The sequence below is a fragment of the Artibeus jamaicensis genome, unplaced genomic scaffold (genome assembly GCF_021234435.1).
Source record: "Artibeus jamaicensis isolate MK-2021 breed Jamaican fruit bat unplaced genomic scaffold, CSHL_Jam_final contig_60, whole genome shotgun sequence".
Lineage (NCBI taxonomy): Eukaryota > Metazoa > Chordata > Mammalia > Chiroptera > Phyllostomidae > Artibeus > Artibeus jamaicensis.
Genome location: NW_026521900.1, coordinates 643,197 through 658,087, shown reverse-complemented (window position 1 = coordinate 658,087; position 14,891 = coordinate 643,197). Strand labels below are relative to the sequence as shown.

Here is a 14,891-nt window from a genome sequence, read left to right as displayed (position 1 = left end):
TGAAACCATTTCAAACTTCTGATGCTAGGACTGCAAGAAAATAAATCTCTGTGTTTTCAGGCACTAAGTTCCTGGTGGTTTGTCACAGCAGTAAGAGGAAAGTAATATGCTTCCCACACCTCTATCAGTACTTCTTGGGACCACCTCCTGAACAACTACTTACAACTGAATCTTTATCAGAGTTCACTTCTTACATATATGGTTCTGTGTGCCATCATAGGCTATGTTGAGTCATAACAAGTAGAGCATTTCTGACATATCTGGCCCTTTCTAATTATAGCCATGAATGTCAATGTGGGTGTCAGAACAGCAGCTGCACTTCTGGATCAGTTTTATGAGAAAAGAAGGCTCCTTATTGTGTCTACACCCACAGCCCGAAACCTCCTCTATAGGCTGCAGCTTGGAATGCTACAGGTGAGTCCATGGGGCAAGGACAAGGAAGGGACCTGTAGCCAGGAGGACCCAGTCATTTCATTAAAAGTAAAGGCCAGCTTCAATGCCTAATCCATTTACCATGAGCTTCAGGATACTGGCACTTTAGAATTACCACTGTTCATTTCTGGTTTGGGGGCATAACCTGATTAGTATTGATTCCCCAGCATTAACCTAATTATTTTCCAACTAATACCATTAGTTTATCTGCACTAATAAGCCTCACTAACTTGCTGTCCAGACCCAGCCAATAAATAATTATCTTTGCAGAACCTGCCATCTTACCTCCATCCTTGTATTGCCTTGTCCTAGCTAGGGGACTTGCGTTTCAGGTAACACAAGCTCACACCACTCCACTCTGTGGGCAATTGGCCTTGCAGGCTATATTCCATGATCACACATTTCCTGACCTCTTCTTATTCCATTCCTGGGCTGGAGGCAATCAACTGTTAGCCCAAGAAAGCTCGGTCTAAAGATAAGGGGAGTCCAGGAGTCCCCATGCCTCAGATTCTACCCCCAGTGAGCTTCCCCAATTCTCCCAGAGCTCCTCAGAGAGTGATGACCATCTTTAGAACACTAGTTCTCAAAGTCTGATTCATGAACTAGTGGCATCAGAATCAATTGGGAACTCACTAGAAATGCAAATCCTTGAGCCCCATTCCAGATCTACTGGATCAGAATATATATTTTAATTAGACCAGGTGATTCCTAAGCACCTTAAAATCTGAGGAACACTTTTCTAGGAAATGTCCCCTTCTCAGCTGGGCAAATTTTGTAACTACTAAGTGAGGCAACCAGTATCTTTAAACAACAACTAGAAATTGAAAAGATCAAACTAGAACTTGCTTAATTTTTTTGTCATTAAGCTGGTTTGCAATAAGAGTAGCCAACCTGACTGAATGGTAATGAGGCAGAATGCACACTGGTTCATGGACACAGTGCTATACTTTCTTTTTTGAGGAATATTTTATTTACTACAGTGAATGGAATTAAGTGTTTAGAGCAATATTGGTTTAACAAAAACTACAATTTTACTTCTCATTTCAGCATTAATACAATGAATGATAAGTCTTCATTCTCCTCATATACTTGAAGGACTTCCTGTGAACTCTGAACAACCATACAAAGTTTTTCAGGCTCCTCAGATAGGAGCCCAATTCATTGTGTCTTTATCCTCAATCCCTGCCATCTTACCTCCATCCTTGTATTGCCTTGTCCTAGCTAGGGGACTTGCGTTTCAGGTAACACAAGCTCACACCACTCCACTCTGTGGGCAATTGGCCTTGCAGGCTATATTCCATGATCACACATTTCCTGACCTCTTCTTATTCCATAGAAAAACTATTAAGCCAGACAACTTGCTTTTCCTCTTTGTTGGCAAACTATGGTTTTGTAGGTAAAATTTTATTGGAACACAGCCACACTCGTTCATTAGTGCAGTGTCTATGGCTGCTTGTGCACCACAGTGACACAATTGATTAGGACAGAGACCATCCAGTTTCACAGAGCCCAATGTATTTAACTATCTGGCCCTTTGCAGAAAAAGTCTGCTGATGCCCGCCCTAATCTAGTCCATTCATTTGCGTACTAGCTAAAGTGCCAATCAATAGGTTGGAAAAGATACTTGGCATCCAGGTGTTTGTATGTGACCTATGCCTAGTCAATATATTTATATTTATTTTTTAACCAGAGCCTTCAAGGAAGTTTGATTGACTTAGGTGTTTCAGTTAGAATGATAAAAAAGTCTAGTTTTACCTTTTCTAACTTTTTTTCCTGTCATTCCATATAGGGTTGTTTCAGTGGAATTGTAATTTTTAAAAAATGGAGTTCTAATAACTCAGGAGGTTCAACTTTCTTTTCACATTTAGGCAGATTTATCCTATGTTATTTTTTGTTCCCTACTGCCATCGCTGCTCCTGATGAGAGACCTTCTGGCATGTGACTGAGTGGGCCACTTTTCTGAGGCTCTTGCCAAGGGCTAGCTAGAGAGCTAGAACCTCTCATCCCTGTCTCCCTGACACATTTCAATGTGGGGAACATAGAGCAGGGGATGGGGAGGGTGGATACAAGGTCAGATAGGGGGACTCTGGAAATAATCATCCCTCCTTGAAAAGACAAATTTAGAATCCTCTGGGAGTGGTCTGGGACACTCTCTAGGAAATTTAGCTCATGTAAGGTCTTAACCCACTTTGGAAAGAGAGAGACTATTATTTTGCTTAGATTTTCAAAATCCCATCACCCAGCCACTTCTGAATGATTTTTCTAGGAAGGTATTAAAATTTTACAGCCGCTGGTTTCACCCCAATTTTTTCAAGTGTTTTCAAGATAGTGTGGAGTGTGCAAATAAACTTCCAAAAACAGACCAACTCTATTATGTCAGTTCAACATATAAGTCTCTTTCTTTAAGCCATGCTCAGGCCTTCCCTATTTTTTTTTTTTACAGCAAGCACAATGCAGCCTGGATCTTCGACATATCACTGTGGTAGAGCTGGTAGGCATGTTCCCGACCCTCATTGGCAGGATAGGAGCAAAGATTATGCCTCCAGCCCTAGCTTTGCAGCTCAGGTAAGGGGACATCCTGTCCTTAAATTTCTCCCCTATAAATGTACTTTTTTCCTGATCAGGTTCCCTGATTTCTTTCTATTCAGTATTGATTCCAGGTAACTTTCAACATTTAATGGGTTTTATTCTGGGAGTATTATAGTCATGTTAGTTGGCATGTTGCTACTTGTCCAAATGTATTATATAATAGGTAATTACCAGTGTTCTCTTATTTGACCCTCCAACCAAATATTTTCACTTTGTCTTTGTTCTTTTTTTTTTTTCTGCCTGGTGGGAATGGGATGGATAGAGGAGAGCCTGCAAAAAAGACTTAAGTAATCCTTGGTCTTATTAAGAGGGTAAGCATCCAATGAGCCTTTCCAATCTTGGCCTCCTTTTCTTCTATATTTCCAGGGCACTTGTCCATACCCCCATTTTAACACTTAAATTTTACTTTGGCAATACTTACAAAGCCAGAACCATGGTGTTGTGGACTCTGAGTAATGGTGCTATAAAGAAGCAGAATTCAGCAGCCAAAAATAATTTCAGAACACCTCCAAATTTTTATTTATATCTCTTGACCATTGTGAAAAAGAAAATTAGGCTAAGGCAAAACTGAAAATCTTTTTCACCAATCTTTTTCTCTCACACGTTGTAAGGGGCAGTGCAGATCTCTACATTGCCTTTTAGGGTTCCAAGCTAATGGCAGCTCTACCATCTCATAGCATCAACATGCAGACTCATGGCTTCCAGATCTCTTCAAAAGGGGAAGAAAGAGAGTAAAAACAAACTGTACTACTCTTTTATGCTTCATGTTGGAAGATAAAATTGCTCTTTCTCCTAGCCCCTTGGCCAGGACTCATCACATAAATATGACTGATCTTCAGTGGAGGCTGGAAAATACAGTCTTTCTGTATTTCTAAGAAGAAGAAAATGAAATAACACTTGCTGAACTCTATCACAGATATTGAAAGAGGGTCATAGAAATTCCTTGAGATAGATAGAAATATGTCCTTAGTAAATGATGTTATAGATTGACATAATAGTTTCTCTCATTTCCTTATTTTCCATTTGCTTCTTAACCCATCCCATATTTTGTTTATATCTCTCTTCAACTAAAAAGAGTCACACCCACCAAGGTAAAAAAAACCTACAGGGTCAGAAATGTGACAAGAGAAAAATAGAATACCTGAGTTCCCTTCATTTGAATGAAGGAGGGAGAAGTCTGGGTATACTCATAAGCATTTATATTTTTTGTCCTACTGTATTTGCATCTGGCACCTCCTTTGAGATCTGTACCAGGTTGTCTCAAAATTCACTACCCATCCACTGCAGAAAATACTCAAGGGGATTATTCTACATGAAACAAAGAATAGAAGGTCACAAAACTATGAGTAAGATAACAAACTTACAGCTCAAACAGGGATAATTTGTGACAACAAAATGTAAAGGGGAGGGTGAAAGGTCTGAATTTGCAAAGGAGGATGAAGATCAGATGCATTCAAAAGAAAAAGGCCTGCTATATATGTGAAACTTTCTTTTTTGTAAATAAACCTAATGGAAATCACACACATACACAAAAACAAAACAGACATATAACTTAAAATGGGAGAAAAGAGGTATGGAATATCACCAAACAAAATTATACGCAGAAACACAAAGGAAAAGAACCAATGGAGGCACACAGCTATTAGAAAAGAAAAAATAAATAAAATGGCTATAAGAAATCCTCATACATCAATAATTATCCTAAATGTAAATGGACTGAATTCACCAATAAAAAGGCACAGAGTAGCAGATTGGATGAAAAAAGAAAACCCAATCACATGCTGCCTTCAGGAGACACATCTAATCTTCAAAGACAAAGATAGATTCAAAGTGAAAGGGTAGAAAATGATTTTCCAAGCAAAAAGCATCCACATAAGAGTAGGTGTAGAGGTACTTATATCTGACTAAATAGATTTTAAGATAACAAAGGTAACAAGAGACAAAGATAGACATTTTATAATGATAAAGGACACACATGAAGAAGATATAACACTTCTAAATATATATGCACCCAATCACGGAGCACCAAACTATATAAAGCAACTACTAACAGAACTAAAGGGAGAGACTGACAAAAACACAATTATAGCTGGGGACCTAAATACTCCATTGACAGCTTTAGATACATCATCCAACCAGAAAATCAATAAAGAAATATTGGCCATAAATGACAGATTAGATGAAATGCACATAACTTACATTTATAGAACCTTTCATCCCAGAACATCAAATAATTTATTCTTCTCCAGTACACATAGAACATTCTAAAGGACAGATCATATGTTGGGTTAGGCTTAGCAAATTCAAGAAGATTGAAATCATGCCAAGCATATTCTCTGACCACAGTGCTTTGAAATTAGAAATCAACTGAAAAAAGGAAGTTAGGGAACCCACAAATGTGTGTAGATTAAATAACATACTGGTAAAAATGACTGGGTCAAAGAAGGAATAAAAGGTGAGATCAAAAGATATATCTCACCTTTTATTCCTTCTTTGACTTAATTTCACTTAACATAATGTCCTCGAGGATGGGTAATCCTCGAGGACATTATGTTAAGTGAAATTAGCCAATCAGAAACAGACAAATCCTGGCTGATTTCACTCATATGAAGTACCTACAGTCATAAAAAATCATGGAGACAGAAAGCAGAAAGGTGGTTGCCAAGCACTTGGAAGAGGGAGAATAAGTGTTTAGTGGGTATAGTTACAGTTTTTCAATATGAAAAAGTGCTAGAGATCTGTTGCACAGCAATATAAAATGCATGCTTAAGAAAGGTTAAGATGGTAAATTTAATGTTATACTTTTGCCATAATAAAAAAACTGAGCTATTTAAAAAAAAAGTATGTAGAGAGACAAATGAGAATGACAATATAACATATCAAAACTTCTGGGATGCAGCAAAAGCAGAAAGAAGAGGGAAGTTTATATCATTACAGGCTTACCTCAAGAAACAAGAGAAATCCTAAGTAAACAACCTAACATTACATCTAAAGAACTAGAAAAAAAGAACAAAAGCAACCCAAAGTCAGCAGAAGAAAAGAAATAATACAAAAATTCGAGTTGAATGAAATAGAGAACAAAAGAACTATACAAAAATTTAATACAATGAAAAACTGGCTCTTTGAAAAGATTAATAAAATTGGCAAACCCCTAGCTAGACCCATTAAGGAAAAAGAAAAGACCCATATAAACAAAATCAGAAATGTAAAAATGTTACCACAGACATCACAGAGATACAAAGGATCATACAGGAATACTATGAAGGACTACATGTGACAAAATGCAATAACCTACAAGAAATGGATAATTTCCTAGAAATATATAACCTTCCTACACTAAATCATAAAGAATTGGAAAATCTAAATAGACCAATCAGCAGTGAGGAAATTGAGGCAACCATCAAAATCTCCCCCAAAATAAAAGTCCAGGGCCAGATGGCTTCACCAGTGAATTCTGTGAAACATTCAAGAAAGATTTAATGCCTGTAATTCTCAAACTCTTCCAAAAAATTGAAGAAGAGGCAATACTTCCTAACACATTTTATAAAGCCAACATAATCCTAATACTAAAACCTGGCAAGGATAACACAAAAAAAGGAAACTACAGAATGATATCTGTGGTGACTACAGATCTAAAAATCCTAAACAAAATACTAGCAAACTAAATACAACAATGCATTAAAAAATTATAGATCACAATCAAGAGGGGTTTGTTCCAGGGCACAAGGATGGTCCAACATACACAAAACAATCAATGTGATACCCATATTAACAAAAGGAAGGATGAAGATCATATGATCTTATCAATAGGTGCAGAAAAAGCATTCGATAAGATATGACATCCATTTAAGATTAAAACATTCAAAAATGGGTATAGAAGGAAAGTAACTCAACATAATAAAGGCCATATACAACAAATCCTCTACTAATCTCATACTCAATGGTGAAAAACTGAAAGTATTTTTTCTAAAATCAGGATCAAGACAAGGATGCCCACAATCACCACTCTTATTCACTATAGTTCTTTAAGTCCAAGCCAGAGCAGTCAGGCAAAAGAGAAAAATAAAAGGCATCCAAATTTGGAATGAAGAAGTAAAGGTATCATTTTTTGAAAATGACATGATTCTGTAGATAGAAAACCCTAAAGACTCCACCAAAAAGTATTAGAAACATTATACAAATACAGTAAAGTTGTAGGATTTACAATCCATATACAAAAATCCACTGCTTTCCTGTATCCTAACAATGAAATCTCAGAAAAAGAAATTAAAAGAAAATAATTCCTTTTGCAAATGCAGCAAAAAGAATAAAATACCTTGGAATAACAGGATTTGAAGGACCTATATACTGAAAACTACAAATCATTATTAAGAAAGGTTGAAAAAGACACAATAAAATGGAAACACATTTGGACTTCCGCCAAGATGGAGGCATAGGTGGATATCCGTGCCTTCTAACACAACCAAGTTTAGAGACAACTAAATATTAGCAACAGAAAACACAGCCAGAACACAGAAAACTGAACTTTTCGGAAGTCTGTTAACAACAAATTCTTCAGTCTGACCTGTAAGGGGCGAAACCAGCAGCTGGTGGAGCGGGGTTGCACAGGAAAACTTGGTCAGACGGACTCCGGCGCGCAGAATCCAGGCGCAGGGTTGGACCTAGTGAGCGACCGAGCCAGCGACCAAGTGAGCAACCACGGGGAAACAGGAAGGAAGCAGGGCTGCGGGTTGCTGTGGTCACGCATTTATGCGCAGATAGACAAGCAAGGGAGTGGGCGATTGGACCAGGACCCAGCGGGAGAGCTCCGCCATTTGCCTGCTCTGACCCCACCTCCACATACAGCGTCATAACCCAGCGACTCTGAGTGGCCCGGCCTGGTTGAACCACCTGAAGCTCTGCTCCTACCCAGAGGAGCAAAACAGCAGAGGGTGCCGCCATTTCCCCACTCTGACCACGCCCCCACATACAGTGTCACAACCCAGCGACCTGGGAGTCCAAGGCGCCGCTCCTCACACTTAACAGGCGGGAACAGACCAAAAATGGCTCAAGAAGATCTCAAAGCCCCAGAGCTGATAAATCTAAGCGATGAAGAAATAGCAAAACTCTCAGACGCACAGTTTAGAACACTGGTCATCAGGATCCTCACAGAACTGGTTGATTATAGCCACAAATTAGACCAATATATGAAGGCGAAACTAATTGAAATGAATGGAATTGCACAGGAAACCAATAGCAATGAAAAGGAAACTGGGACTCAAATCAATGGAGTGGACCAGAAGAAAGCAAATAATGGCCAAACAGAAAAGAGTCAAGAAGCAAGAATTCAAAGAAATGAGGAGAGTCTTAGGAACCTCCAGGACATCTTTAAACGCTCCAACATCCGAATTATAGGGGTACCAGAAGGGGGAAAGGAACAGCCACCAGTGGAAAATTTATTTGAACAAATAATAAAGGAGAATTTCCCCAATCTGGCAAAGGAAATAGACTTCCAGGAAATCCAGGAAGCTCAGAGAGTACCAAAGAAGTTGGACCCAAGAAGAAACACACCAAGGCACATCATAATTACATTAGCCAAGATTAAAATGAAGGAGAGAATCCTAGAAGCAGCAAGAGCTAAGGGGACAGTCACCTACAAAGGAGTCCCCATCAGACTGTCAGCGGATTTCTCAAAAGAGACCTTACAGGCAAGAAGGGACTGGAAAGAGGTATTCCAAGTCATGAAAACTAAAGACCTACAACCAAGATTGCTCTATCCAGCAAAACTTTCATTTACAATGGAAGGACAGATAAGGTGCTTCTCAGATAAGATCAAATTCAAGGAGTTCATCATCACCAAGCCCTTATTATATGAAATGTTGAAGGGACTTATCGAAGAAAAAGAAGTTAAAGAAACATGAACAGTGAAAGGACAACAAACTCACAGTTATTAACAACCACACCTAAAATGAAAGAAAACTAAAAGGACAGCTAGATCAGGAGTGGAAACATAGAAATGAAGATCTCAAGGAGGGTTAGCAACAGGGGAGTGGGAGGAGGAGAAGGGGGGAGAAGGTACAGAAAATAAGTAGCATAGACAGTAGATAGAAAATAGATGGGGGGCAAGAATAGCATGGGAAATATAGAATCTAAAGAACTTGAGACACATGGTCATAAACTAAAGGGGGGTAATGGTGGGGACGGGGGTAGGGTGGAGGGGAATGAAGGGGGAATAGAACAACTGTAACAGAATAATCAATAAAAAATTTTTTAAAAATATATAAGAATGAAATTTTACACTTTTAATCTGTAATAAAAAATAAAATAAAATGGAAACACATCGTTCATGGTCTCAAAGAATCAACATAGTTAAAATGGTCATATTACTAAAAGCAATATAGAAATTTATGCAATTCCCATCAAAATCACAATGGCTTTTTAAAAAATAGAATGAAAAAATTATCAGATTTGTATGGAACCACAAAAGACCTTGAAGGAACAAAGCAATTCTGAGAAAAAAGAATGAAGCTGGGGGTGGTATCACACTACCTGACTTCAAATTATACTACAGAACAATGATAATAAAAATAACATGCATGGTATTGCCAGCAAAACATATGCACAAACCAATGGAACAGAATTGAGAGCCCAGAAATAAAATTATATATACAAGGGCAAATAAATTTTGATGAAGGAGCCAGAAACATACAATGGAGAAAAGAAAACCTTTTCAATAACTGGCGCTGGGAAAATTGGAGGTTCACATATTTCTAAATAGGCAACAACTTCATAAGAGCTACTTTGAGAATTTTTATTATAAATTTTCATGTTTATTTAGAACTACCTGTTTATACCCTATGTAAATGATTCTTTAAAAACCTATTGCAGAATTTGCTAAATGTTTCTTTGGAACATACACACACACACACACAGTACAATGAATCTATAAAATCTTGATATTTTAAACTGTTTAAATTTGAAGAACAGGAAAATAAGTGCAATTTATGAAAATTTCTATTATTCAGGTTTTATGTTTGGGAGCTATCGTAGACCTCTATAAGCTGAGGATGATTTAAGCAACAAATAAGTTATACCAATGAATCTTGCAGTAGTTATCAAATTTTAGCCTGCCTCAGAATCTTTTGGAGGGCTGTTAAAACACAGAGTGCTGGGTTCCACCCCCAGAGTTTGTGATTCAGCAGATTTAGGATGTGGCCTGACAGACTGCATTGCTAGCAAGATCACAGGTGTTGCTGATGCTACTGGTATAGGGACCACACTGGGAGAACCACTGGCCCTAGTGTTTTACCAAAGGCTTCACAATTGGTTTAGAAATAGGAATTTTGCAAAGCAGCCTATAAAAAGAGAATAAATCACTACTGTGTAGCCAAAAGATAGTCCAGGTAAATGTTATACATAAAAGATTCCTCACATGCATTACCTAAGAGAGTCTGTGTTAGGCCTCATGTCCCCTTTATCAGACCCATCAGTGAGAAACAAGGGTTTGGGCTAATGGAAGTTTGTTTTTTTGAATTCCACCCTAGAGTCTAGAGCAGAAGAAAAGAACTATAGACAAAAGAAGGGGAAGCAAGACAGAGGAGAGGCAGAATGCCTGGAGAATCTAAAAATTCTGTCTGTTTGGAATATTATTTCAAAATAGCACTGAAGCCATGATAAATTAGTTGAAGGTCAGAATTATAAAGGAAAGGGTGGGTGCCTGGTGTTACAAGATCAGCACTTCCCTGCTTTCTTGCACTCATTTCTTTTATATCTGGACATGTGAGTTAATTCATGTTCCCTAGAGTAATTTTCCAGCAATATCATGGATGATAGGGACTAAGAATGGCATAACTTTTATATCCACATTATATTTTAAGGTATAATTGACATATACCATTATTAGTTTGAGGTGAACAGCATAATTATTTGATATTTGCATATATTGTAGAATTATCTCAATTAGTCTATATAACAACTGTCACCATATATAATTGCAAAACTATTTTTCTTGTAATGAGAACTTTTAAGATTTACTCTCTTAGCAACTTTGAATATGTATTACAGTTTTATTAACTTTAATTGCCATTTTTTTGTTTGCAACAGCCCTGCAGGGGCTCATGTCTTGTTGGTTTTCAAAGCTACGTGTTTACAGGGCTTGTCTCTCAGAAGCAGGTCTTAAAAGTTGGAGTACCTGATGTGGGGTACAAACCCTTTACTCATCAGGGGGAGTCTCTCAATTTTGAGTTTCCTCCACATTGTGGTTCATCATGCTGGGGTAGGTGTTTTATACCAAAACTGCATCTCAGCCTTTTCTACCAGCTTTTATGTGGTTTCTTTCTTGTTTACTCAATAGGCTGAATCACTCTCCTAGTTTTAAGGGGATTTTTTTCCAGAGGAAATTGTTTCATATGTAGTTGTAGATTTGGTGTGTCTGTGGGATAAGATTATTCAGGATCTTCCTATGTCACCATCTTGAATCAGAACCTCCCATAGTATTTTTTTTTAAGTCTGGAGAGTTTTCTAGTACATTCTCCAGGAAGAACATATTCCAATCTGATGACAGACCTTTGTGTAACTATGACATACCACTGGCACCAGCTCTCGTCTTGTGGAGTGTCTGATCATTCATCCCTGAGATTTGTGGTCTCTTGGCCATAATAGGATGCACTTCTGTGCTTATGGCTAGCCTGTGGATCTATCTATTTATCTCTTCCTCTGGTGATTTTCTCTGTGTGTTTTATGTCAATCAAGGCACAAGGCTCACATGATGAATGTGCATGGTAGCAGATTGTGGCACCATGGGAAGCATTTCCATCCTAGGCTCATAAGCACTATAACATCAAATGCCCCAATTCATCATTGATTACACTATGCCACAGGCTCTAGAGACCACAACATTGCTTAGCCTTTTTTTCTCTCGACCAGCTTACTTCTCAATGCTTCTGTTTCCTGGGACCACCCCCTACGCTGAGCTAGGATTTCTCCCTCACCAAAAAACTGGATACTTCTCTTCTTAAAGATGCAGAGCAGTTTAGCTGTCCATTCTCACCCGACTTCATGGTCTACATTCACAAGTTCAAGGACTTCATTAAAGCACCTCTGGAAAGAATTTGCACCTGACCTCCCCTCTTACCACTGCAGGAAACCTGGAATAAACAGTGCAGTGTTGTCTCTTTTATTTCTAGTCACTTGAAGTGGAATAGTAATTTAGCTTCTTGATGGGATAATATACAAAATATTTGCGTGTCCCCCCAAACTCCTTCTTAAAAAGCAGAACTTATAAGACCTGCTTCTGAGAGATGAGCCCTGTAAACACCTAGCTTTGAAAACCAACAAGACATGAGCCCCTGCAGGGCTGTTGCAAACAAAAAAATGCAGAAAAAAGTGTAGTCAATTTGGATTTTGAATGATTTTTCCTTTGATCCATTTGTGTGAGACAAAAATTATTTTAAATCCAGATGGCAGTATATGTTCTGCCTCACACATGATCTCAAGATATATAAACTAAAAAGCAAAATCTGGAGAAGCGCCTGAGCAGGCTCATTTTTTCACTGGGCTCAGCTAATCCATCTATTTGCTTTCTTTGGCTTTCTTCATCTAAACATGTTTGCATTGATGTAAAAATAGTATTTTTGACAGTTTGAATTCTAGTGAAAGAATACAAAAAAATTAGACCTTTGGAACCAAATTGAATTATGTTTTGAATTATTTGAGGTACAAATTATAATAACCAAGTCAATATACCAAGGGTGTAGACCAAGTTCAAACCTGTGTTATCCTGAGCTGGCTACTGAATGGACCAGAACTACAAAATTTAGAAACTTATATCAATCAGCTTCACCTAGTCCGGGCTTTTTCAGCCTTGGCATTATTGCCATTCAGTAGTGGATAATTCTTTTTGGGGGGCAGGGGTTGTCCTGTGTATTGGAGGATGTTAAGAAGCATCCCTGGCCTCTCTCCCACTGTGACAACAGAAAATGTGTCCAGACATAGCCAAATGTCCCCTGTGGGGCAAAATCCCCCCTGTTGATAACCACTTACCTAGTTCTGGTGCATATGTGGTTGTGAAAACCTAGTCTGCAAAGTTGTATTGACTGAAATTTAATGCAAAATATCTGTTACTATTGTTTTACATGACTTGCGGTAACTATTGGTGCATAGTACCATTGCAGGTCTAACGACTTCCTGACAATTATAACCTAAAGCAGTGCTACTCAATCTTTTATGTGTATGCCAGTCATCTTGGAAACTTACTAATAATGAAGATTCTAATTCAGTAGGTTTGGGGTAGAGTGTGGGATTCTCCATTTCTAGCATGATTCAATGTAATGCTGCTAATCCAAGGGACCACACTTTGAGTAGTAAGGGTCAAAAGGTTGATTCAGTCTTTTGTGGCATTGAGCTTTTCTCTGAACACTGTGTCACTATAGGGCTCTGGTTGGTCCACCAAAGCCCCTGGGGGTCAGCTTTGATATATTCTTCTCTTTTTCTGCCCTAGGTTGTTGCTGCGAATCCCACTCTATTCCTTCAGCATGGTGCTAGTAGATAAGCACGGCATGGACAAAGAACGCTATGTCTCCCTGGTGACACCTGTGGCCCTCTTCAATCTGATTGACACTTTCCCTTTGAGAAAAGAGGAGATGGTCCTGCAAGCTGAAATGGGCCAAACCTGTAACACTTGATGTGATAGATCCTCTCTCTTCAGTTCCTCTTCTCTTTCTACATAGTGCTATGCACATAGAAAGGCCTCAAAAATATCCTGATGTACAGATTTTTATTTGTAATTTTTAAAGTCTATTTTATTATGACCTTTCTTTACACTTAAAAATTAGCACAATGCATTTTGTGCTTCAAAGAGTTCAAAAATGATATATTTACTATTTCTAATTCTCTTTACTCCATGATGGCTGGTTGATTTTATAGGGAAATTAAAAACCACAATCATACACATTCTTTCAATATGTTATTCAATGTGACAGATAACTTTTCTTACATCTTTTTTATATAAAACTTTTACTAATAAAATATTGTGGAGCAAATTTATTAAAAGCCATTTTGTTTTTCAAGGACCAGCCATACTTATTGTTGTCAGTGGTTTTAGGACTGCTTCTTTGTGGTGTTTTAAAAATAGAAAAAGTAGCAGAAGCAACCTCTGTATCAGAGAAGATGAAAAGTGAAAGGGGTGAGTGAAAGTGTGCCAGCTGGATGGTCCCTTTACACTTCAACAACACACAAGACTTCTAAAGAGAGACCTCCCTGACTTAGTTGAGGGAAAGGAAGAAGGCAGACATAGAAAGCTGAAGGAAGGATGCCTTTCCTGCTGCCTGCCCCAGGATTCCAGTGAGAGATCTGCCCATGGACCACAGGGAACCCCCTTCCCACTCAAAGATCCCCCTAACAGGCCCTGGGTAAACCCAAAGCCCCAAGTTAACACACACCTCCCCCTAATCTAGCACCACCTAGTTTTTCTTTTCCACACCAGCTTTGTTATTTGTAATTCCCAACTTTAGGGATGAGTCAGCTTTCATAATAGAAACCAAAAATTTTTGCTATAGTACATTCTAGAAAACAAAAGAAAAGCTCTTAGCTTCTAGCCTGTTCAACTGTTAGAAGGAAACAAAGTAAACAAAGCTTTACCTAAATAAGGTGTTTCCTACTTCAAATGTGGCAACAGAAGCATACTATATCACACATTATGAAAAGTCATGATTATATAGTACTGGAGAAGCACCTCCCCAGATGACCACTGGAAGAAGAAACCCAACTACAAAGGAACCACCAACAGATAACAACAGAAGAAAGTGAAGGAGGGAGTGGAAACCATACAAACCTCGATCTAGGACCTCTGGAAATACAATGAAACAGTGGAGAAACTACCCAGTGCAAACAAT

At 38.3% G+C, this 14,891-nt stretch overlaps 1 protein-coding gene across 2 annotated transcripts in view; it reads left to right on the top strand.

Annotated features, from left to right (window-relative positions):
* Window positions 1-14,002, top strand: part of SRPX (sushi repeat containing protein X-linked) — an 87,360-nt gene extending 73,358 nt beyond the window's left edge. For both annotated transcript variants that reach the window (XM_053670624.1, XM_053670623.1), the window contains 3 exons: window positions 281-414; window positions 2,876-2,997; window positions 13,499-14,002. In XM_053670624.1, the coding sequence (XP_053526599.1) occupies window positions 281-414; window positions 2,876-2,997; window positions 13,499-13,682 (440 nt within the window). In that variant the 3' untranslated portion in view covers window positions 13,683-14,002. The remainder of the gene's footprint in view (window positions 1-280; window positions 415-2,875; window positions 2,998-13,498) is intronic.
* The last annotated feature ends 889 nt before the right edge of the window (window positions 14,003-14,891 follow it).